Genomic DNA, 25,044 nt, shown 5'->3' on the forward strand with positions numbered 1-25,044 from the left:
CCACCCCCAAAACCACAGCTCCCCAACACCATCTCCTAACACCACCCCACCCCCAGTACTACCCAACCCCCAACACCACAGCTCCCCAACACCATCTCCCAACACCACAGCTCCCCAACACCATCTCCCAACACCACAGCTCCCCAACACCACGCCACCCCAAACACCACGTCACCCCAAACACCACGTCACCCCAAACACCACGTCACCCCAACACAATCCCCAACACTACCCCACCCACAACACCGTCCACCAACACCACACCACGCCCAACACCACCCCCACCACCCCACCCCAACACTATCCCCCAACACTACCCCACCCACAACACCCCCCAAAACCATCTCCCAACAGCACCCCACCTCCAACACTGCCCTACCCCCAACACCACAGCTCCCCAACACCACCCCAGCACCACCCCACCTCCAACACCACCCCCAACACTCCCCCAACACCACCCCAGCACCACATCACCCCAACACTATTCCCCAACACCATACCCAATACCACCCACAACACCACACCACCTGAACACCACCCCCAACACCATCCCCCAATACCACACCACCCCAATACCATCCCCAAACACCACACCACCCCCAACACTACAAAAGCCCCCAACACCATCCCCAACACCACACCAGCCCCAACACCACCCCCAACACTATCCTCCAACACTACCCCACCCACAACACCCCCCAAAACCATCTCCCAATAGCACCCCACCTCCAACACTGCCCTACCCCCAACACCACAGCTCCCTAACACCACCCCAGCACCACATCACCCCAACACTATTCCCCAACACCATACCCAATACCACCCCCAACACCACCTGAACACCACCCCCAACACCACCTGAACACCACCCCTAATACCACACCACCTCCAACACCATCCCCCAATACCACACCACCCCCAACACCATCCCCAAACACCACACCACCCCCAACACCACAAAAGCCCCCAACACCATCCCCAACACCACACCACCCCCAACACCACCCAAACACCATCCCCAACACCACACCAGCCCCCAACACTATCCGCAAACACCATCCCCCAACACCACCCCAGCACTATCCCCCAACACTGCACCTCCCTCCAACACCACACCAGCCCCCAACACCGCCCCCCAATGCCACACCACCACCACCTCTACTCCAACATCACACCCTCCCCCAACCATCCCCACCACACTGCCCTCAACTCCACTCCCCCCCCAACACACCACCCCCGAACACCACCCCCACTCCACCAACACCACCCCAGTCAAACACCACACTGGTGCCGATCACTGCAGTCTGCCTCACATTTTCCTCTTTGGACACTTTTCTGCTGCTAACAATTTAAATGTGAAGGACTCGCTGGCATTTGCTGCAGGCAACTTCTATTTCATTTACATCGCAAATAGCTCACAAACAGCACTCAATTTCCAATCTGTTGTGTCTAATGTGTCAATTACTTCTAACACAGAACCTAATGAGGTAAAATGTCTCCTCCAGGTTTTCTCCGCTCTGCTTCTCATCACGCTGTGGCCACAGACACCCACAGCCCGCTCCCGCCTGCCCGGTCACCAGCTCCTGCCTCTGCCTCTGCTGCCTGGCACGGTCCCTCAGTGGGGTGTGTGCGACCCAGGGCTTCACACCGAGCCGTGAACCAAGACATTGATTAGGAGCCGGTCTCTTCCCAGGTCCCTGCCAGGAGTGTGTTTGGAGAGAAAATGGAAGCGGGGGCAAAGCAAGAAGGGTTTAAGCTGGGTCGAAGAGATGGATTGTAAGGAGAGTTTACAAAGAGTTTGGGAAGTAGCAGTTATACAGTCACACAGCACAGATACAGGCCCTTTGGCCCATTGAGTCTGCGCTGCTGCACCAATACTACATCTGCTCCATTTTATTCTCCCCGCATTCTCATCAACTCCCCCGAGATTCTACCCCTCACCCACACACGAGCATCAATTAATCTACTAACCAGCTCGTCTTTGGGATGTGGGAGGAAACCAGAGAACCTGAAGGAAGCCCACGCAAGTCACAGGGAGAACCTGCAAACTCCCCAGAGACGGAGGTCAGGATTGAACCCGGGTCGCTGAGGCTGTGAGGCAACGGCTCTGTCCCCTGCGCCACTTGTTGAAGATACTTCCACTGTTGGTAACCACACCTACGGGATGTAGAAGAAGCCATTTCAGTCAGGGAAAAGTGTATTTTCAGCCACAGGGTGCTGAACTAAACAATACTTCACTATCAAAGTCTCGGCCAAGGGGTCTCCCTGCCCGTAAGAGTGCTGACGCGCATCTGCAAGGCTCCCAATCAGTTCCAGTTTCAAAGTATAAGTCTGAAGCAAGAAAATAGTAATTAAAGTATCAAAACCATTTCCCAGTGCAGTTCAGTGCTGGGCCAGCCTTGCTCAACGCTGAATCATGGACAGTCCATCTCGTCTGGCGGGCTCAGTGTTACTTGATCGAGAGGTCACAGTTTGATCCTCCCTCTGCCCTTTGAGCCCATGTTGACTACTGGCTGGCTGCGCCGCTAACTTCAGGCAAGGTTACCTTTCCCGCTTTAAGGAGCTGATGGGCCGCACACCCCGCCCCCAACCTCTCGATAGCTTGGAGCCGCAATGTGAGCCCTCTCGCTGTCCTCCAATGGTGCCACCGATCTCCCAGCTGAGATCAAGGGGTTGCTGTGCCCTTGGCAAAACCTCGGCACGGCTCGCCGGTCACGAGACTGGCCGCTCCCGCAGTGTGCCAAGGGCACGTTATCCTTGTTCCTTCCTGAAGACATTTCTGGGCTGTCGTCTTCTTCTGGACCCTCCACACTTGGAGCACTGTGTGCAGTTCTGGCCGCCCCATTACAGGAAGGATGTGGAGGCTTTGGAGAGGGTGCAGAAGAGGTTCACCAGGATGCTGCCTGGACTAGAGGCCCTGAGCTATAAGGAGATGTTGGTCAAATTTGGGTCGTCGAAGGCTGAGCGGAGACCTGGTCAAAATTTATAAAATTATGAGAGGCGTAATTATATTTTAATTATAAATTTCTTGCTTCAGACTTATACTTGAAACTGGAACTGATTGGGAGCCTTGCAGATGCACGTCACACAGCTGAAAAACATTGCCAAGGGTTTCCGTGTCCACCGGTGGATGGATATTTTTAAAAATCTCGCTGCACCAACTATGAGACCAAAACTCAGCGCGATATTCCTTTTCTTGTCCCTAAGCACCCTCCCCAGATCTGCTTCCATCCAGAGTCACCCCTGCACCTCCCACCTCCCCGAATCCCAGAATGTGCCTTGGGCACCCATTCTTTCCCAGAGTCTCATTCAGTCAGAGGACCCCCTGCACAGTGACGAGAACACTCAGCAGGACGCGGATTGCTGCAAGAAGCTCCTGCCCACACAGACTCAGCTGCCCACTCTCTGTTGGGGGTTATGTTTCAACAGTAGTGGGAACTCGGAAGATCGGCAATCACCAAACGACTCCCAACAATTCAGCCCCATTCCCACTGGAAAGGGAACCATTAGTTGACTTGGATGAAAATGCAGATGGGTGGGTTGGGAAGTTTGTAGATGACACAAGGATTGGTGGGGTTATGGACAGTGTAGAGGGCTGTCAGATGACACAGCAGAATATAGATATGGACGGAGAAATGGCAGGTGGAGTTTAATCGAAGCAGGTGTGAGGGCACTTTGGGAGGTCAAATGTACGGGGAAAAGTGTACAGTAAGTGGTGGCCCCTGAACAGAGGGATCTCGGGGTCCGCGTCCATAGGTCCACGAAAGTGGCCTCGCAAGTGGATAGGGTGGCAAAGAAGGCGTATGGCATGCTTGCCTTCATTTGTTGGGGCATTGAGTATCAGAGTAAGAGTATTCTTGTACTCATTATACATGCTGCAGCTGTATAAAACTTTGGGTAGGCCACACGGAGTATTGGGTGCAGTTCTGGTCATCACATTACAGAAAGGCTGTGGAGCTTTGGAAAGGGTGCAGAAGAGGTTCACCAGGATGCTGCCTGGATTAGAGGGTATGAGCTATAAGGAGAGGTTGGTCAAATTTGGGTTGTTTTCTCAGGAGCGTCGGAGGCTGAGGGGAGACCTGGTCAAAGTTTATAAAATTATGAGAGGCGTAGATAAGGTAGACAGTCAGAATCTTTCTCCCAGGTAGAAATGTCAACTACTAGAGGACACGCATTTAAGGTGAGCGGGAAAAATTTTACACGGAGAGTGGTGGGTGCCTAGAACAGGTGACCAGGTGGAAGGAGATGTGGTAGATGCAGATATGGTATTGGCATTCAAGAGATCATTGAGCAGATATGATACTGGCATTCATTAGATAGAAACATGAACATTGGGGAATGGAGGGATACGGATCATGTGCAGGCAGAAGAGATTTAATTTAATTTGGCATCGTGTTCGGTGCAGATGATAAGATAAGATACCTTTATTAGTCACGTGTACATCGAAACACACAGTGAAATGCATCTTTTGCATAGAGTGTTCTGGGGGCAGCCCACAAGTGTCGCCACGCTTCCGGCGCCAACATAGCACGCCCACAACTTCCTAACCCGTACGTCTTTGGAATGCGGGAGGAAACCGGAGCACCCGGAGGAAACCCACCCACGCAGACATGGGGAGAACTCCTTACAGACAGTGGCCAGAAGTGAACCCATTACGCTAACTGCTACGCTACCGTTCACAAGATGTTTCTTGTGAATGCTGCTTATAAGTTTTTCCATTGCACCTGTGCATACATGTACTTGTGCACTTGACAATAAACTTGACTTTGACTTTTCGATGTCATGGGCCAAAGGGCCCATTCCTGTGCTGTAATGTTCTGCGTTCTAGTTGCTCTGGCCATTGCCAATCCATTGGTCGGACAATCCAGTCCATTGCTGATTCTGATTAGTGTAGAAATACTATTCAGATTTATGTATGGAAAAGAGGATTCAGGGTACCTCCCAACAATGCACAAACCAAAGAGTGAGCTTGCATTTCCATATGACCTTCAAGACTTTAAACCACTTGAAGGCTTCCTGCAGCCTGTCGAGAACTTTTTCGAGTGCTCACTGCTACAAAAGAAGACGTATACCAGCCCACTCACTCGCAGCACGGTCCCGTGGATGTGGAAGTGCAGTTGGTTGAGGAATGAACACTGGCCAGAGAGCTCGGCTCTCCTTCGATCCTGACCGGGCAGGCAGGGTCTTGTTTTATGTTTGCTTTGTTGGATCGCGTTCACAGCCTCCGATAAATATTCCCTGCAGTTCCCCGTCTCCTTCGTCTCATACCCAAATACGGTCAAAAAGAAATCAGCAAGTTGCCAACCGTGCATCTTCTCTGACCCACTCCTTAGTGTTTCTTAGTCTCCCTATCTACCCAGTAATGGCCCTTCTAATACCATGCGACTTTATGTCAGTCACCCTAACGAGCGCTTTCTGAAGGCCATTGTGAAAATCTGTCATTCTGGTCCTCCAGTCTCTTCCCAATGACATGTGGATTGGTCGGTCAATTGGCCACTGTAAATTGCCCCACGTGTGTAGGTTGATGGCAGAGTCTGGGAGGAGTTGAGCGGTAGGATCGGTTACAGGGGAAAATTAGAGTGCCAGAGACCCAGGTTCGATCCTGACCTCTTGTGATCTCCGTGTGGAGTTTGCACGTTCTCCTTGTAACCTTATGGGTTTCCTCCAGGTGCTCCGATTTCCTCCCACATCCCAAAGACGTATGTGGCAGGAGGACAATTGGCCTTTGTAAATTGTCCAGAGTGGTAGAATCTGGGGCTCGATGAGAATGTAGGGAGAATCAAAAATGGGAATAATGTCGGATGTATCACGGCTTGGTACGGCGACTGCTCTGCAGAGGACCGCAAGAAGCTGCAGAGAGTTGTGGACACAGCCCAGCGTGTCACAGAAACCAGCCTCCCTCCATGGACTCTGTCTATACCTCTTGCTGTCTTGGTGAAGCAGTCAGCAGAATCGAAGACCCCACCCACCTGGGTCATTCTCTCTTCTCTCCTCTTCCATCAGGTAGAAGATATAAGAGCCTGAGAGCACGTACCACCAGACTTAAGGACAGCTTCTACCCCACTGTGATAAGACTATTGAACAGTTCCCTTATACAATGAGATAGACTCTGACCTCACGATCTACCTTGTTGTGACCTTGCACCTTATTGCACTGCACTTACTCTGTATTGTTATTGTTTTTACCTGTACTACATCAATGCACTCTGTACTAACTCAACGTAACTGCACTGTGTAATGAATTGACCTGTACGATCGGTATGCAAGACAAGTTTTTCACTGTACCTCGGTACAAGTGACAATAATAAACCAATACCAATATTAGAGCAAATGGTCGGCATGGACTCGCTGGGCTGAAGGGTCTGTTTCCGTCCTGTATCTCTCTAAGATTCCATGACTCTAAATTGATTTATTGTATTTTCCTATGTATCAAAAAAGTTAAAACAGGTTTCACTCTTGGATGTGAATTTCTTCATAACCCATGGACAAAAGGAAGGTTGATCAAGTCTGGGGTTGTTTCCCACAGGAAGGGTTAATGGGATTATCTCAGGGTCTCAAAGATTATGCGGGTTTTTGTTAGAGATGTAGAGAAGATGTTTCATGAATACAATAGCTCCATTTAAGAATACGGGTGAAACGTCTATCCCAAAAAAAGTGAGAATGTACAACTTGTGACTTGCATGATGTTGTTGAGGTAACATGGCTGCCATTAAATTGGTAAATTGGTTTATTATTGTGCAGTGAAGAACTTTGTTTTGCATGCCATCCATACAGATCACTTCATCACATTGGTACATTGAGGTAGTGCAAGAGAAAACAATAACAGGATGCAGTTACAGAGGAAGTGCAGTAGGGTGCAAGGCCATAACGACGTAGCTTGTGAGGTCAAGAATCCAGGCATAATGGGGAGACTAGAGAAGGAAGGAAGGAGATAGAGTTAGATCAAAGTGGGAGGAAGTTGGTGCATAAATGTGAAGCCATTTGTCATTCTCCGTGCCTGGTGCATCTGTAGAGCTGCTGCCTCACTGCGCCTGCGACCCGGGTTCAATCCTGACCTCCAGTGCTGTCTCTGTGGAGTTTGCACGTTCTCCCTGCGACCGTATGGATTCCCTCCAGGTTCTGCAGTTTCCCTGCACATCCCAAAGACGTGCGGGTCAGTAGGTTAATTGGCCGCTGTGAATTGCTCTCTAACGTGTGGGTGAGTGGGTAGATTCTGGGGGGAGTTGATGGGGAGGTGGAGAGAGCAAAATGAGATTAATGAACATAGAACTTGGAACATAGAACAGTACAGCACAGAACAGGCCCTTCGGCCCACTATGTTGTGTTGACATAGCTAATCCCTCCTACCTACAGAATGCCCAAATCCCACTATTTCCCTCTCATTCATGCGCCCATCCAAGCCCCTCTTAAAAGCCCCCAATGAAATTGCCTCCACTACTCTATCAGGCAACGCATTCCAGGCATCCACCACTCTCTCAGTAAAAAACGTACACCTCACGTCTGTTCTAAACCTACCCCCTCTCACCTTAAATGCACGCCCTCTGGTATTGGATGGCTCAATAATGGGAAAAAAATATTGCTTGTGTACCCTACCTATGCCCCTCATAGTTTTATCCACTTCCAACAGATCACCCCTCAGCCTCCACCGCTCCAGAGAAAAGAGCCCAAGTTTGTCCGGCCTCTCCTCTCTAATCCAGGAGGCATCCAGATAAACCTCCTCTGCCCCCTCTCTAAAGCCTTGTCAAATGAAGTGTAATGGTGGGCTGTCGGTCCTGTTTCTGCACTGTGTCTCTCTTTGCCTCACTGGTTCCTTGGTATTTCCATGTAATGACTCACTGGTAGGGTCTGCCTCACATCTTTCACAGTGGGACAAAGTACAAACCTCTTAGTGAGCACCAGAGAGCTCTTTGCCCTTGCATTGTGGGCTGAGGTTCCTATTTGACAATACACAGTAGCAGTCCCTCTCCCTGCCTTGCCTGAAGAGAAAACTGCAGATGTGTCTGCCTGATAATGAACTGATCTGTACGATCTGTATGCAAGACAAGTTTTTCACTGGACCTCAGTACAATAATAAACCAATACCAATATCAAGACCAATACAATGGCACGGCTGGATGTTTGAGAATGGAGTCAGGGTGGTGTGGCCGATCCCTAATGTCTCTCTCAGCCAACCAGGACCTGAAACTCGATTGTAACGGCTGTCCCTTTGCAGAGCCGAAGGCAGAGGTCACCGCGACGCCAAAGCGCAACTCAGGCGAGGAGGTGGCGGACAACGCGGACGACGCAACAGCAGACGAGCAGACGGAGGGGGAGACGCTGGATGGCGGAGAGCTGGAAGGGGATGAGATCCTCGAGGAGGGCGAGGGAGTGGAGGATGACTTTGACGAGGAAGGCACGGATGAGCTGGTAAGGGTCGCTTCACGCACTCCCGGTCTGAAGTTCAAGTTCATGCTTAAACCAATACCGGCACTCATTCTGTCACGGTAGAGTTACCACTTAGTTTTATTTACTCATTCTTGGGATCTTACCGTCACTAACAATGCCAGTATTTATCACCCATCCCTAACTGCCCCTTGAATATGTGGTGATGAGTCCCCTTGTAAAACCACTGCAGTCCTTCTGGTGAAGGTGCTCCAGCGGCAGGGAGGGAGTTCCAGGATTTAGACCCAATGACAATGAAGGAACAGCCAGATACTTCTCCGTCAGGATGGCGTGCGACTTGGAGGGGAACCTGCAGGTGGTGGCGGTCCCATGCACCTGCTGCACTTGTCCTTGGTGGGAGAGGTCTCGAGTTTGGGAGGTTTCTACTGGAGGGGAGGCAGGGAGAGTTCGATTTTGTGGACACGGGAGGCTGCAGATGCTGGAATCTGGAGCAGCACACAATCTGCTGGAGGAAATAGGTTATTAAAAGAGAGGCAAGAGATGAGATTGCTGGGGCCTTGACCAAGATCTCCGTGTCCTCTCTAGCCACAGGCAAGTTCCTGAAGGACTGGCGAGTAGCTAATGTCGTTCCGTTGTTCAGGAAGGGAAATGGGGATAATCCCAGAAACTATAGACCGTCAGTGGTAGGGAAGCTATTGGAGAGGATTCACAGGTATAGGATTTATGAGCATTTGGAAAACCATGGCCTAATCAGGGACAGTCAGCATGGCTTTGTACAGGGCAAGTCGTGTCTGACTAACTCAACAGGTCGAGCAGCATCCGTGGGGGGGAAAGGAATTGTCGACGTTTCAGGTCAAAACCCTGAATCAGGACTGAGAGTGGAGAGGAAAGATGGCCGGCACAAAAAAGAGAGGGGGAGGGCGAGACAGGGGCCGGTAGGTGATTGGTGGATCGGGGAGGGGCGAAGGATGACGAGCAGATGGAGCCTGGGGAGGGGAGGGGGAGAGGTGGAGTTGGGAGACAGAGGCAGGTGAGTGATCGAAGGAGGCAGGCAAAAGAAAAGGGCAGATGGGGCTTGGGTGGGGGAGGAAGGGGAGGGTGAAGGTGGAGACGCTAGGGGGGGATAAGTGGGAACACAAAGGCTACCAGTGCTGAAATCTGACAAGTAAAGATGGCGATCATGTACACCGTGCACCGGTGGTGAAGGGATTAAATGCTGCCATCCAGCACCTCTCTGAGACTGGCGGGAGGACTGTATAAAGAGGAGCTGCAGGTCTGAGTGCTGATCCATATTTTGCTAACATTAAACAAAGTTCATTAACTGACATTCCTATGTCAAAAGAAATAAAGAGAGAACAACAGAATGGAAACCGAATGTCTCTAAGACCCAGGAACATTTATTGATCGACTTTGCAATCATTTTGAAACGTTAAGCTGTCTCGCCCAATCTGATGCTTCTAGTTCACAGGAGCTTGATGTTTCCATTTCTTATACCTCCATAGAACATGCATGCACTGTCTTCCTGCGTTGTTGGCTGCATGCAGTTGCAATGGAATATCAATGCTTCGTGCTAACCACTGCAGCTCATACACAATCAGTTCAGTTCATGGAAGCTGCTGTGTGCAGGAGGTAGATGCCCACATAAGATAAGATCTCTTTATTAGTCACATGTACATCGAAACACACAGTGAAATGCTTCTTTTTCATAGAGTGTTCTGGGGGCAGCCCGCAAGTGTCGCCACGCTTCCAGCGCCAACATAGCACGCCCACAACTTCCTAACCCGTACGTCTTTGTGGGAGGAAACCGGAGCACCCGGAGGAAACCCACGCAGACACGGGGAGAACGTACAAACTCCTTACAGACAGCGGCCAGGATTGAACCCGCGTCGCTGGCGCCGTAATAGCTAACCGCTACACTACTGTGCCTTTGGGCATGTGAGGAGCTGCAAGGGTTACACTGACCGACACTGTTCCATCTTGTTCATTTGGAACAGTTCCTGTCAGAAGCTGTGTTTGCAATTAATTCCAATGCATTTTGCATCACATCATGTTACAGGCAGCTGTACTGGTGAACTTCCTGCTCCTTTTTTTTCCTTTTCCAAAAGTGATTTATTCAGTGGTTACAGAATCACGTTACTACAATATTACAGTACTTCACGATTCACACTATTCACAGTTTCAAATTATAACACGGTCATCTCTATCCAGAACACACTCGAGCCCCTGAGGCACCCACCGGTCCCAGAACTCCCCAACTGTACCCGTGGATACCGCGTGCTCCTTCTCCAGGGACACACGGGCACGGACGTAACCCCAGAAGACGGGTGGGCAATCGGTCCGTGCAGAACCCTTGACTGCTTGCCGCCTATACCCGTGAGTAGCCACCTCGGCCAGGCCCAAGAGGAGACCAACCAGGAGATCCCCCCCACCGAGCGACCCCACCTCCCCGGCACCGGGTGACCAAAGACTAGGAACATAGGGCTGAAGTGCAGCCAACACTTGAGGAGCAAACTTTCTGCCCCGGGTGTTCCTGAGGGTTACAATGAAGGGAGTGACACTTGGAAGGGAGTAAGGCTGAATGCATTGTGTCACAATTACAGGGATTTGCCTTCATCTCAGAAAAAATGGAAATACTCATCAGGTCAGGCAGCATCTGTGGGATGAGAAATAGTCTTAACATTTTGGGTTGAAGGACTATTCTGACCAAGGGTCTTGAACTTGAAATGTCAACTGTTTCTCTTTCCACCCGCACTGCCTGGCCTGCTCACTGTTTTTGGAACGTAGCACAGCACAGGAACAGGCCCTTCGGCCCACCTAGTCTGTGCCGACCATGAAGCCAATTTAAGCTGCACATCTGCCTGCATGTCGTCTATATCCTCCAATCCCCTGCCCGTTCATGTGTCTCCCTGAGTGCCTCTTAAACGTTGCTGCCGTATCTGCTTCCACCATCTCCCCCGGCAGTGTGCTCCAGGCACCTACCACATTCTGTATTAAAAAAAAACTTGCTTCGCACATCTCCTTTAAACTCTTCCCCCTCTCACCTTAAATCTCTGCCCTCTAGTATTTAACATTTGCTTCAAATTTCCAGAAGCTGCAATTTTTTAGATGTTCATTTACTCCCTCCTTCCGGAGTCTCTTACCTCTTTTCCTCCTGCACTCAGTCATTGAACTTTTCAAAGTTGCCATAGAGTTGGGCACCAGAGATCAACCATCTATTACACACGTACCCTACCCGCTGTTCCTTCCCATTGATTGAACTTAATGTGTCAGCCTTGTCTCTGAGTCTGAGGCTTATATGTTCACGTCACAGAGTCACAGAGTAATCCAACATGGAAACAGGCCCTTCAGCCCAACTCGTCCATGCCGACCACGGTGCCCACCAATCTAGTCCCATTTCCCTGTGTTTGGCCCGTATCCCTCTGAACCCCTCCTATCCATGTACTTGTCCAAATGTCTTTTAAATGTTATTACTGTATCTGCCTCAACTGCCTCCTCTGGCAGTTCTATACCCACACCGCCCTCTGCGTGGAGAAGTTGCCCCTCGGGTCCCTTTTAAACCTTTCCCCTCTTGTTTTTGATTCCCCAACCCTGGGAAAAAGACAGTGCGCATTCACCCTATCTATGCCCCTCATGATTTCATACACCTCTGTGAGTTCACCCTTCAGTCTCCAAAAGTCCTGTCGAGTGCATGGTTCAAGTCTGTGTTCAAATCACTTTCTGCACTACAGTGGTGACTACAATGGCCTCAGGGATTCCAGAGCTCATAGTAAGGTGCTATATAAATTCCTTCTTCACTTTAGGCAGTCACCCTCCATTCAGTCAAGCATTCTTCACACCAGAAGTGTTATTTATCTATTCAGGGTGGGTCCAGTAAGTTGTTATTTCCCCCCTTCCCAGGTTCCAGTTGACAGCAAGACCACTCAGGGGTGGCCCCTTGCTCGTTAACAAGAGACCTGGGGCAAGGGCTCTGCGCACTGCGTTGAGAACTGTTTGCATCAATGGGACCATCATGAAACCACTGTTGAAACCTCCTGGACTTCAGAGACCCTCGTCCTTCTCTGAACCGTCAATGCTTTCAGCAGGGAGCAGAGACGAGTATGTGATTCAGGTGGGGTTGGATGGGATCTTCTGACAGGTTAATTTAAGTCCTGCAATGTAGTTGTAAATTACTTACGTTTTGAACGCTGTGACTCGGTGTGAGCACTGCATATCAGTCATGTTTAAAAGGTATTTAATAAAGGGCCGATCTCTGCCTTTGATGATTCTCCAGCGATTTAAATGTTGGGCCATAAGCTCTCTTTCACACGGACTGCCGAATCCCGCAGCCTAAGGCTATTAAAATGAGCTTTCATCATTAGGGCAATTTGAAGAGGAAATTGTTTATTGTGGATGATGAGAAGTAGGGAACATGAAGTATTGCATGAGCTAAAATTAACTGTCTCTTTTCCCCTGTGTGAGACTCATTCTAATTGCTGTTTTATTTCTTTAGTTGATGTTTGACTGTTATATTTAGCAAGTGCTGCACCAGCTACTTCTGGTCTCCGCCTCTTCCCTGCAGGCACTGGCTCACTGCTGTAGGTGTCATTAACTCTCCAAAGCCTTCACTCTGAGCCTGGGCCTCTGACCCAGCCTCTTCCTTCACTCAGCAGGGAGGGGGCAGTAACTGTGGCTGTGGTAAGGAGTGGTCAAGGACAAACAAGCTGAAGGTGAAACCTCCCTGGCCGATGCTCTGCGTCACATTGAGCCAGTGGAAAAGAACCGCCCGTTGGCTCCTCCTTGTTGCCATCTCGGTCATGAAAGCCCACTTGAACCAAGTGTAAAAGGTTTCCCATCACCAACAAGTGCCATGCCTCTGCAGGAGAGAGTGCTCCCAGCAGCAGAAGGTGGGGGGATAGAGACAGGCTGGAAACCTACTGATCGCCCTGGAGCTGCACGGTAGCAAGGCAGTTAGTGCCGCTAACCTCGCAGCTCCAGCGACCCGGATTCGATCCTGACCACCGGTGCTGCCTGCGTGGAGTCGGCACGTTCTCCCTCTGACCGCGTGGGTTTCCCCCGAGTGCTCCGGTTTCCTCCCACATCCCAGAGACGTGCAAATTGGTGGGTCGGTTGACCACTGTAAAAACTGCCCCGAGTGTAAGTGGGTGGGGCTGAGGAATTGGGGAGACCTGACGGGCCAGTGAGAGAGATCAGGCAAATAATAAGAATGATGGGAATCCACCGAGAGCCGGCATAGACTCGATGGGCTGAATGGTCTTCTATATTGTAAAGAAGGAGTGGCAGCACAGAGAAACAAAGGACTGTAGATGCTGGAATTTAGATGAAAAACATGACGATGCTGGAGGAACTCAGCAGGCCAGGCAGCGTCCGTGGAGAAAAGCAGGCGGTCGACGTTTCGGGTCGGGATCCTTCTTCAGGACTGGGTAGGAAAAAGAGGGAAGCCCAATACGTAGGAGGGAAAAGCAGAGCAGTGATCGGTGGACAGAAGAGGGGAGGCGGGGTGGGCACAGGGTGGCGATAGGTAGATGCAGGTAAGAGACAGTGACAGGCAGGCGCAGGGGGGAGTAGGGGAGGGCAGATCCACCGGGCGACAGGTTGAAAGACAGTGGTTGCTCATTCCACTTCTGAGTCCCACTCACATCGGCGTTGTGTGATTCGAGGCAAAGCCCCGGATTTGGGCTCCAAGTGCATGTGTCACGTGTCCTCGCAGAGGCTTCCTGTGTGCATTAACTGTGCTCTTTCTCCCCAATACTCCCCTCACCTTTTCTTTCTTCTAGATGAATAACCATACTCCGGATACACCCGACACACAATAGAAACAGACCTTGTGAGCAGCAGGGTTCAGGTTTGTGCCATTTTTCTGTTGCCAGTTAGCTGGTCTACATGCTGTTTGAAGAGCGGGTGAGAGGATTGTTCACCTTTAAGTTTCCTGGCTGTGTTCCCAGACCCTAGATAGATGGTGGCAGCAAACAGACAACATTGAGTCCACTCACCACTGCTGGCAGGCTCCCTGATATCACTGCCGGCTCTGATGGGGGCATGGGTTGAATTATAACCATTAAGTTTGTTCTTCACCAAGAGACAAACTTCACGTGGGTTTAACATCTGAACATTTTATTAACCAACACCAGGCTGGCTTGTTTTCCCTCGCTTTTTACAGCCACTTCCTGTTCTCCTTGTGACCCCTTGCATTGCCCACTGGGAACTGTAGTTCTTTATTATAACTATTTAATAACACAATAACTACCTCTCAGTTGTGGCTTCAGACCCGCGCTCGCAACCCCTGTCTGATTCAGGGCCTGGCTCTTGTGCGCCAGCGTCGCCATGGCAACGGCGGGCCGTCCCTTGCCGAGACACCGATCGCGAGGCGCGGTTTATTTCCGTGGCTGAAGACGCGCCTTCTCCCAAGTTTCGTGACTCCTTCCACGTCCCCTCCTTCCGGATCACCGGTGGTGGTTCTGCCTCCGACAAGTTAGTCCCCTCGCTGCTCCGAAACTTCGGCACAAGATCCAGGCCAGTGCAGGAACGGAGGTCAGCCGTCTGGGCAGCCCTCTTTGGAAGGAGGTGTCAAACACTGGTGGACGTAAAGCAAACTTCACAGACGCTCTTCTGGTCTTACGAGCTGTCTGTGTGCTGCTACCAGCATCCATTTTATGTTTTAATCCCTCAGTATCAATTATTACCTTCTGCCCTGCACTCCTCCACATACCCTCCCCAATCTCTCTCCACCCAACAGGAGGCCCACTGACCATCTGCCAACTATCCCTGACAGAGCCCCTCTTTCCGAGGTCATCTGCCTGACCATCTCCCTGGTGTTCTCTGTGACACATCCCTCCTTCCACACAATCCCTCACCTCTTATCTTACCCAACTCAGGTGAAGATAAATACCCACAGCTTTACAGCACCGTCTCGCCCACGTATCCTACAGGGCCGATGTATTAACTCTGGAGGGACCTCGGGTGCTAATGATCCCAATGGTACAGTTTGGAGGAGAGAGAGAGAGGGGGGGAGCTCATTTGTATCCCTGGGCAATATATGGTCCCAAACCAAGGGTTCCCCGGTCAATTGTGAGCAACTTTAGGCCCTGTATCTACGGAAGTTCTAGCCCTGCGGAGGGTCCAAAGGAGGTTCACAAGAATGATCTCGGGAAAGAAAGGTTTAATGTATGAGGAGTGTTTGACGTCTCTGGGCCTGTACTCGATGGAGTTCAGAAGGATGAGAGGGGATCTCATTGAAACCTACCGGATACTGAAAGGCCTGGATAGGGTGGACGTAGAGAGGATGGATCAGTTAGGAGAGTCCGGGATCCGAGGGCACAGCCTCAGAATAAAGGGACGTCCCGTTAAAACTGAGATGAGGAGGAATTTCTTTGTGGAACTTGTTGCCACAGAGGGCTGTCGAGGCCAAGACGTTGGGTGTACTTAAGGCAGAGGTTGATAGGTTCTTGATTGGTAAGGGGGTTAAGGGTTATGGGGAGAAGGCAGGCGAATGGGGTTGAAAAAATCTGCCGTGGTGGAGCAGACTCGATGGGCTGAATGGCCTAATTCTGCTCCTATATCTTATGTTCATATGATCTTATTTACCTCATTTCTGTAGAGAGCGTAAAACATAGAACAGTGCAGCACAGGAACAGGCCCTTCAGCCCACGATGTTGTACTGAACTAATTAAGCTAATGACACCTAATTAAACTGCTCCCTTCTGCCTTTCCAAGGTCCATATTCCCCCATTCTCTACATATTCATGTGCCTATCTAACAGCTCTTAAATGCCTCTATCACCAACACCCCGGCAGCCCCTTCCACATGCCCACCACTCTCTGTCTAAAAAACTTGCCCACCCCTTCCCAACATCTCCTTTGAACTTACCCCCCACCACCCCTCTTTAAACGCATGCCCTCTAGTATTAGACATTTCGACCCTGGGGATAAAGATACTGGCTGTCTACTCTGTCGATGCCTCTCATAATCTCATAAACCTCCATCAGGTCTCCCCTCGGCCTCCGACGCTCCAGAGAAAACAACCCAAGTTTGTCCAACCTCTCCTTCCAGCACAAGCCCCGCCTTGCACGAATTGGCTGTGAGAATTTATGATTTATGGACTTCAAGATGCACTTGGTTGCCTGTAAAGTACTTTATGATTTGCCGAGGATTTAAAGCTGCTAAATAAATGCAGCTCCCCTGTCCTTAAGATGCACCGGTATGCCTGTAATGGCCTAAGTGGACCTGCAGGTGTCATGTGTGTGCATCTGGTGAGGCACTGGAGACCTTGGAACACCAGCAAGTCAGGAGCCTCAGGAGAATCACTTCGGATAAACATTGAGTCAATTGATAAGAGACCAATCGCTAAGGTCTGTCACAATTCTTGGAGGAGAGTGTCTTACAGATGGTTTACTTATGTTCTGTTCTTTGGTTGTTGGAAGTCACTGTGTTGTGACACAGGTCTCTGGGAAACCAGGTGAAGCTGTGATTATCTCACTGCCCTTTGACCCTGCTTTAAATCTCAGGGGTAGAATCAACAGGTGAATCTTCTGAGTCAGATAGCCACATGAGAGACATGGAAAGCGAGTTTCAGCTGGGCATGGACCAGGAGAACGAAACTGCCACTCACTCGGTAATAATTGGCATCAAATCAGCAGCCTCAGAGGCAGCTGATGTGGAAATAGGAACCGCGCAGTGGTGCAGGAGGGAGCTTTCTTTTAAAGCTGTGCCGAGCAAGCAAATAGACCTTTACCCTGCGAAAACCCCCTTCTTTATCTCTTCTGGGAGCGTATAGTGGAAGAACGTCACCCTGCACTGCCCTATTCAACACCTCCAGGACATCTGGAGCCTTTCTCTGTGTCTGACCTGTGCTCCAGGTGTCCTGGAGGTGTTGACTGAGGCCATGTGGTGGAATCTTCAGACCACATCTAATTCATTTTGTCGCTATGCTGAGAGTGGTTGATGGAACAATTGTAGAGGAAGTCTCACTCTGTATTGTGTCAGAATCAGATTTATTATCACTGACTTATATGATGTGAAATTTGTTGTTTTGCAGCAGCAGTACAGCGCAAAGACATAAAAATCTATAAATTACAAAATAAATAAACAGTGCAAAAAAAAGAATAATGATGTGGTGTTCATGGGTTCATGAACCGTTCAGAAATCTGATGGCCGAGGGGAAGAAGCCATTTCTGAATCATTGAGTGTGGGTCGTCAGGCTCCTGTACCTCCTCCCCGACAGTAGTAACGAGAAGAGGGCATGTCCTGAATGGTGAGGGTCCTTAGTGATGGATGCCGCCTTCTTGAGGCACCGCCTCTTGAAGATGTCCTCGATGGCGGGGAGGGTTGTGCCCGTGATGGAGCTGGCTGAGTCTACAACCCTCTGCAGCCTCTTGCAATCCTATGCATTGGAGCCTCCGTACCAAGCGGTGATGGAACCAGTCCGAATGCTCTCCACTGTACATCTGTAGAAATTTGCAAGAGCCTTTGGTGACAATACCAAATCTCCTCAAACTCCTCACTAAGTAGAGCCGCTGGCATGCCCTCTTCGTGATTGTATCAGAGTTCTGGGCCCAGGACAGATCTTCCGAGATGTTGACACCCAGGAATTTACCATGTTGTACCTACCCTGCTGTTGGCAGTAGTTTCCAAGAATCCCAGAACTCTAATGACTTGCATGCAATATTTTACCAAAAAATTCAACAATTTCTAGAATTGACCAGCAAGGGTCACTACCAGGAAAACTCAGTCTAGGTTCCCTGCAATGTTCCAGAAGGAACACTGGGCAGGGAATGACATCATTTCAAGTATCCCTGAAGCGTGAGTCGTATTAGTTGCACGAGGATAGCTCTTGCCCTGTCAGGTTCCCGGAATGACGCACTTCATTTTGGCAGAAATTGATTTCCAATTGTATAAAACTGAAATAAACAGTGCCGCGCAATTGACTTTCTCAACCGTGACATCTCACAAAATCTCCATGGAAATTTAAGCTTTATGCATCATAAAACCAGGAATGAACCTGCAGTTTAATATTACATAGAATATTGAACATTACAGCACAGTACAGGCCCTTCGGCCCACAATGTTGGTGCAGAGTGTCAAGTCTCCCTGCCTTCGGCTGACCTCCTACTCCTACTAAATGGTGGGATTGCACTGAAATAATCCCGGTCTGGAATTCTGTTTGGTCCCCGTGGTTCCCGGTCAAAAGCGCGGGAGTGGCAGTGAGTGGGAAATGGTGGCCTGGTTACTCTTCTGTTGTCACTGACAGCAATGAAATAGGGAAGACACCTCACCACTCCCCAGCCTTTGACACTAACGGCACCAATCATTGGATATTGGATCATGATTGAACTTAAGGAAACTCCACTTCGAGTCACAGAGTCGTACGGCACAGAAACAGGCCACTCGGCCCAAAATGTCCAAGCTGGCCTTTTCACCCATCTCCACCAATCCATTTGCCCGCATTGGGACTGTATCCTTCTCTACCTTCCCTAGTTAAATGTCTGTCTAAATGCCTCTTAAGCATAGTGATCGTGTCTGATCCCACCACCTCCTCTGGCAGCACATCCCAGATATCAACCGCTCTCTGTGCAAGAAATTACCCTTCAGATCCCCTTTAAATCTCCTTCCTCCCACCCTTAACCTATGCCCTCTTGTTTCTGATATTCCTACCTTGGGAAGAAGATTCTGGCTATCTACCCTATCTATGCCTTGTGTACCTCCATCAGGTCACCTCAGCCTCCTTCGCTCCAGGGAAAACAAGCCCAGCCTGTCCGATCTCTCCCCATAACTAAGGTCCTGCAATCCAGGCAACGTCCTGGTGAGTCTCCTCCGCACTCTCTCCAGTGCAACCGCATCCTTCCTATTGTCTATGGTGTGGCACCCAAAACTGCACACAATACTCCCAGTGTGGTCTATCCAACGTATTGAAGCTTTTCCTCTACAGACGCTGGAGTTGATATTAGAAACAGGGTTAACTTTCTCCAATAGACCTAACTGGAATAAGGCTGCAAGTAAGCAGCATCAATATGTAAAGAGTGTTTTAAATTTAACAATGCATACAAATATTAATGATGCAATCCAAAATAAGTCTCTCTATTTTCCAGCTTTGTATGATTGCTGGGGTCCCAGTGGACTTTGAGTAAATGCTTTAGTGAATAGGTTTGAAAGATAATAACTTTCTATCCCCTGTAATACAATTGATGTAATGAAGTTGCTGTTGAAATAGCAGCAGCAAGATAAATTGCACCCTGCAATGAGGGAAGATTCCAAGGAAGGGAGGTCTTCCGAAATGTTGTGTTCCCCTTCCTCCTCGTATAGTCTCAGCCAAGCTGCCAGAGGTAGTCCGTGAGAGCAGTTTTGTGCAGAAAATGGGAAGGGTTGCGGTGGTGGAGGTGGGGTGGGAGTACTGGGTTTGAGAAGGTAGTGTGTGTGGACTAAAAGTCAGAAGTGTGTGCTGCAGGCACTTGTGTAGATGGGATGTGAGAGCACCAGTGTGTGGCCCAAGGAAACGTTCATACTAATGCATGGAGCATTAGGGGCAGCAGGTAGATACGAAGGTAAATGCTCCGTTAGCCTTCATAGCAAGAGGATTTGAATGCAGGAGTTCAAGTTTATTGTCATAGGCATACACACGCAGGGTATGAATGGCAGGAAAGTTAGCTCTTTGCATCAGCAGCATGGTACATTACGTACATGACAAACATAAGTTAACGTAAACTTAATATAAATGCTTTTTTTTTGCTGTTTAGCACACAAGAAGTCCTGTGTAACGGTTTCACAACTGGCACCTCATCGTTTTCAGGTCTGCCTGATGCTGCTTCCGTTGAGCCAGGACTGGTGCCCTGCCTTGAGGGTAACGGTAGAGTGAGAGATACACTGGCCCATGAGGTTACAGCTTGTGTTGGTTAATGTTTCTGCCGCCACTGATGGTCCACAGTGCCTCAGAGATGTCTAGTGTTGAGCTACTGGAACAGCTCTTGAGTCTATCCCACTTAGCACATTTCAAGTTCAAGTTCATTGTCATGGGCATACATACACAGGGTGTAAATGCCACGAAAATTAACGTTTTGCAGCAGCAGCACAGAACTTTACAAATATGGCAAACATAAGTTAACATAAACTTAAATTGTATTGTTATTGGTATTGGTTTGTTATTGTCACTTGTTCCAAGGTACAGTGAAAAACTTGTCTTGCAACCCGATCGTACAGGTCAATTCATTACGCAGTGCAGTTACACTGAGTTAGTACAGGGTGCATTGAGGCAGTACAGGTAAAAACAATAACAGTACAGAGTAAAGTGTCACAGCTACAGAGAAAGTGCAGTGCAATAAGGTACAAGGTCACAACAAGGTAGATCGTGAGGTCATGGTCCATCTCATTATATACGTAACTTACACAGCAAAATGAACATAATGACACTAGTGCACATTGAGAGAGGGGTAAAGAAATATAGTCCGAGGTAGGGTTGGGGGGTGTGGGGGACAAGGATTTCTTGCTGCCTTGGTGAGATATTTGGAACACTGTAGCTGGTTTTGGTCTCCTTACTGTAGGAAGGATATTCTCACCACAGAGGGAACCTTCTCTCGGGGGTCGGTGAATCTCTAGAATTCTCTGCTCCTGAGGGGAGGTGGAGGCCGGATCATTAAATATATCTAAGGTGGAGATAGTTAAATATTTGAAATATCAGGGAATTGATATTGATTATGGGGAATTGGCACAGAAGAGGAGTTGAGGCCAGCGGAGATCAGCCGTGATCATGTTGAATGGTGGGGCAGGCTAGAGGGGCCGAGTGGTCTCCTCCTGCTCCTATTTTCTTGTGTTCTTATGGAGTGCGGTGAAGGTTCACCAGGGGTGGCAGTGCTGTGGTATGAGGAGAGATTGGGTTGACTTGGTTTGTATTCACTGGAGGATAGAGGAAGGAGAGGGGGGTCTAATTGGAGTTTACAACACTTTGATCGGTCTGGATACCAGGGAGAAGACTCCCCCTGGCTGAAGCAAGTAGAATGAGGGTCACAGGTTACGGGGCCTCAACTTACGACTGAGGTGAGCAGAAACTTCCTCACTCAGAGGGCGGTGAACCTGTGGAATTCACAACGCAGGGGGCTGTGGAAGCCAAGTCACTAAATACATTTGAGGAGATTGATAAGCTTCTGGATGCAAAAGGTTTAAAGGGGTTTAGGGAGAGTGTAGAGATAGGATATTGAAATAAGTAATCAGCCACAGTCACACTGAATGGTAGAACAGTCTAGAAGGGCCAAATGGCCTGTGTTTTTTTCTATGTTTCTATGAAGAAGTATAATGAATTGCAGATACGAATGTAAATTGAAGGGCATGACGCAGTAGCCATACCTGAGACATGACTGCAAGACAGACGGAACAGAGAACTAAACATAAAATATAAGATCCAAAAGAAGGATAGAGAAAATTGTTGATGGGGAGGAGTGATTAAGGATGATACCACTTCAGCGATAAGAGAGGAAATAAGAAGGAAAGAAGAATTTATGAATGGAATTACAAAACAAGAAAGCATTTGGGACTCTAAATCCCTTCAGACAGCAATTGCTAAGTGGTAGAATGTATAAATTCAGAAATCGGGTAAGCATGTAGTAAAGGCAGTGCAGTTTTTTAATGGGGAATTTCATTCCACATAGATTGAGATCAGCTCATGTCAGGAATGTGGTGAAATCCTTGGGTGTGCATATTTATACATAAGATCTAGCTCTGTCAAGGAAGCAGGAAAAAAGCTAAGTAACAATTGAAGCATCATATTTAGTTAGCGACCTAACGGTGTGTGACCATTTACAGAAAGGTGAGTTTGTTTAAAATGTTTAAAACATAATGTTTAAAAAGGGTGAAATGCAGAACAGTTGCTAATATTCCAGGTTCAATTAAGACAGTCTTCTCTGGGATGAGAGGATAAACCAGGTAACTTGCTCGGTGGGTAACATGGCAGCACCAGCTGAGTGGGAGATGTTCATGACATTGGAGTAGTTGACCCTAAGGGTCCAGTGCCTAGAATCTGCAACAATTTGCACATTTTTTTGATGGTGTGATTTGCACATAAAACCTCCTTTGCAGATGGTTAGTGTTCCAACCATCATCTCTGGGTCAAATACGGACCATCAGAGAACTGGCTCTGGCACCTTAACACGTCTGATGCTTGCCTGGCGTCAGACGCGCATCTAATGACATTACCCTGCAAGCCGTGGCCATTTCCGCATTAACTCCTGGTAAAGGCACAACCTGCATTTCATTCGCAGTGAACTCAGGAACAACTCGCGCAACAAGTCCCCATGGGGATTTGCCCACTGCCTCTCCTTGACCCATTTCTCCACTCCACTTTGGCCCATCACTGTGAATGATCGCAGTATTGTGCGTCTCAGCACAAGGTGCTCCAATCAGTGCCTCTGTGACGGTCCTGTAACTGATAGTAGTTTGGGGTCACTCATGAAATAGGGACCCCTGGCACACAAGGGTCCTCCCTTCCCCATTTCCCCTCACCTTCATGGCAGCCTTTTATATCCCTGCTCTGTGGCTGCCATGAAGAGTGTACTTCAATAGATGACCCACTTCCCAGCAGTCAGTGCGGCAGCCCCAAAGATTATTTGACTGGATTTTTCTCACCAAGACAGGGCAGCTGGTGGGGCCGCTCCCTCACAGCTCTAGAGACCCGGGTTCAATCCTGACCTCAGGTACTGTCTGCGTGGAGCTTGCACGTTCTCTCGGTGACTGCATGGGTTTCCCCTGGGTGCTTGGGTCTCCTCCCACATCCCAAAGACGTGTGGGTCAGTAAGTTAGTTGGCCGCTGTAAATTGCTCCTAGAGTGTAGCTGAAGAGAAGAACACAGGGTGAATTGATACGTTTTGTGGGGAGGAGGGAGTTAGGTTCCTGCAGGATGAGTGTCAATGGGTGGTTGATGATCAGCGCAGGTTTGGTGGGCCAAAGGGCCTGTTTCTGGGCTGTACAACTCCACGAAGTTCCCAACTTTTTTTTCTGCAGGTCATCTGACCGGGTGCAAGCATTCCTCACTCAGTGCATCAGGAAGGGTGACCTCCAGCTTCTGGGTACTTCAATTAACTTGGCAAGAAAGTCCACCTCGGGCAGCTACAGAGCCAAAGAACATCATTAAAGTAAAGGAAAAAGCACTAAAAAAAAAGGCTTGCATGACCAGCAGAGACACAAAGGCCAACAAAAAGTTTGAAAACTTATTGTTTGCAAGGGTTACAGAAAGGAAGCATGACAAGAAATTTGCTAGTAAATTTTTAGGAAAAGTTTGTCCTGGAGCAACATGGAATGAGTAAACTGATCATGGCGATTTTGTAAATAAAAGTGAGGAAATCACCAGTGTGTTAAATAATTACATCGCATCGGCATTTACAGTATGACAGGTATTGTAAAGAAAGTAATATTACATCAAGGATGGGGTCTCACCAATATTAATGTAAGAAAAGTAACAATAGGAGGGAACATATTGGCACCCAAGTGTGACAAATCCCCAGGGCCAGATGACTTCCAAGGTAGGATTTTCAGAAGATTGTTATTTAAAGAGAAGATGGTCAAATTGTCGATAGATTGGGAAATGGAGGAAATTGGCACTGAAGAGCACTTGAGGGGCCTGGGGCAGATCAGCCATGATTGTATTGAATGGCAGGGTTGAGTTGAGAGGCCAGGTTGTTTATTCTTTCTCCTACCTTCCTGTGTTCTTGTATGAGAACATTGTAAATGGTCTGACTATAATCTTCCAGTAAAAAGAGAAACGGAGCTAACATTTCAGTTTGAAGACTCTCCTGACCTGAAATGTTAGCTCTTGTTTCTCTCTCTACAGATGCTGCCTAATTTGCTGAGTGTTTCCAGCATTTTCTGATTTTCATTTTGCATTTTAAACATTTGCAATTTTTTTTTAATTCCATGACAATCTTCTAGTGACCTCTCTCTTCAGAGACTGTTCCTTTAGCTTAGAAAAATCTATCATCCACTATTTCAGAAGGGTAAGAGAAGGGTAACAGGGAATGATAGACCAGTTAGCTTAATATCTGTTGCCGGAAAATGATCAGAGTCTTTAATTAAGGGTAGGGTAATAGAACATCACGACAGTTTTTAGCTGAGGAGAAAAGCCAGCGAAGATTTCAAAGGGTCGATCTTATCTCCCAAACTCTGGAAATGATTCAAGTAGTGGACGGTGAAATACCTCTGGATATTATTTGCATTCGGTTCAGGAAGGTATTTGATAAAGTCGTTCAAAGTAGAGTAAAGTTTGTGAAATTGAAGGCACGTTATTGACCTGGTTAAAATCTCCCTGAGTGACAGGAGACAGAGAATGGGAAACAGAACGAGCAGGTTCTGTATCGGTGGACGTGAGCAGTGGTGATCCGCAAGGGATTTGTGTTGGAGGCTCAACAAATCACTGTGTTTATTAACAGCTTAGGCGACGAGACGAGAAAACCACACATCCAGGCTGGTGGCTGACACAAAGATGGGCAATGTTGTGAGCAGTGTAGATAGAAGCATTGAGTTCCAGAGAACAATAAGATTAACCAGCCGTGCAATTGGAATTCATTGCAGACAAATGTGGTGCCGTGAACTGAAAAGAACAGACAGAGTGTTTTCCTAATGATTACAAGATAGAGACATTGGACACCCAAAGAGATTTAGGGGTCCTTGTACATGGATGGCTGAAGTAGAAAGGA

At 48.6% G+C, this 25,044-nt stretch overlaps 1 protein-coding gene across 4 annotated transcripts in view; it reads left to right on the top strand.

The window, feature by feature from the left end:
• LOC127577400 (RNA-binding Raly-like protein) overlaps positions 1-25,044 on the top strand; it is a 666,428-nt gene that overhangs the window by 638,132 nt on the left and 3,252 nt on the right. For 3 of the 4 annotated variants that reach the window (XM_052028581.1, XM_052028582.1, XM_052028579.1), the window contains exons 7-8: positions 8,212-8,405; positions 14,156-14,223. In XM_052028581.1, the coding sequence (XP_051884541.1) occupies positions 8,212-8,405; positions 14,156-14,194 (233 nt within the window). In that variant the 3' untranslated portion in view covers positions 14,195-14,223. The remainder of the gene's footprint in view (positions 1-8,211; positions 8,406-14,155; positions 14,224-25,044) is intronic. The other variant, XM_052028580.1, reaches the window with a different exon arrangement.

Source organism: Pristis pectinata, chromosome 13, assembly GCF_009764475.1.
Source record: "Pristis pectinata isolate sPriPec2 chromosome 13, sPriPec2.1.pri, whole genome shotgun sequence".
NCBI lineage: Eukaryota > Metazoa > Chordata > Chondrichthyes > Rhinopristiformes > Pristidae > Pristis > Pristis pectinata.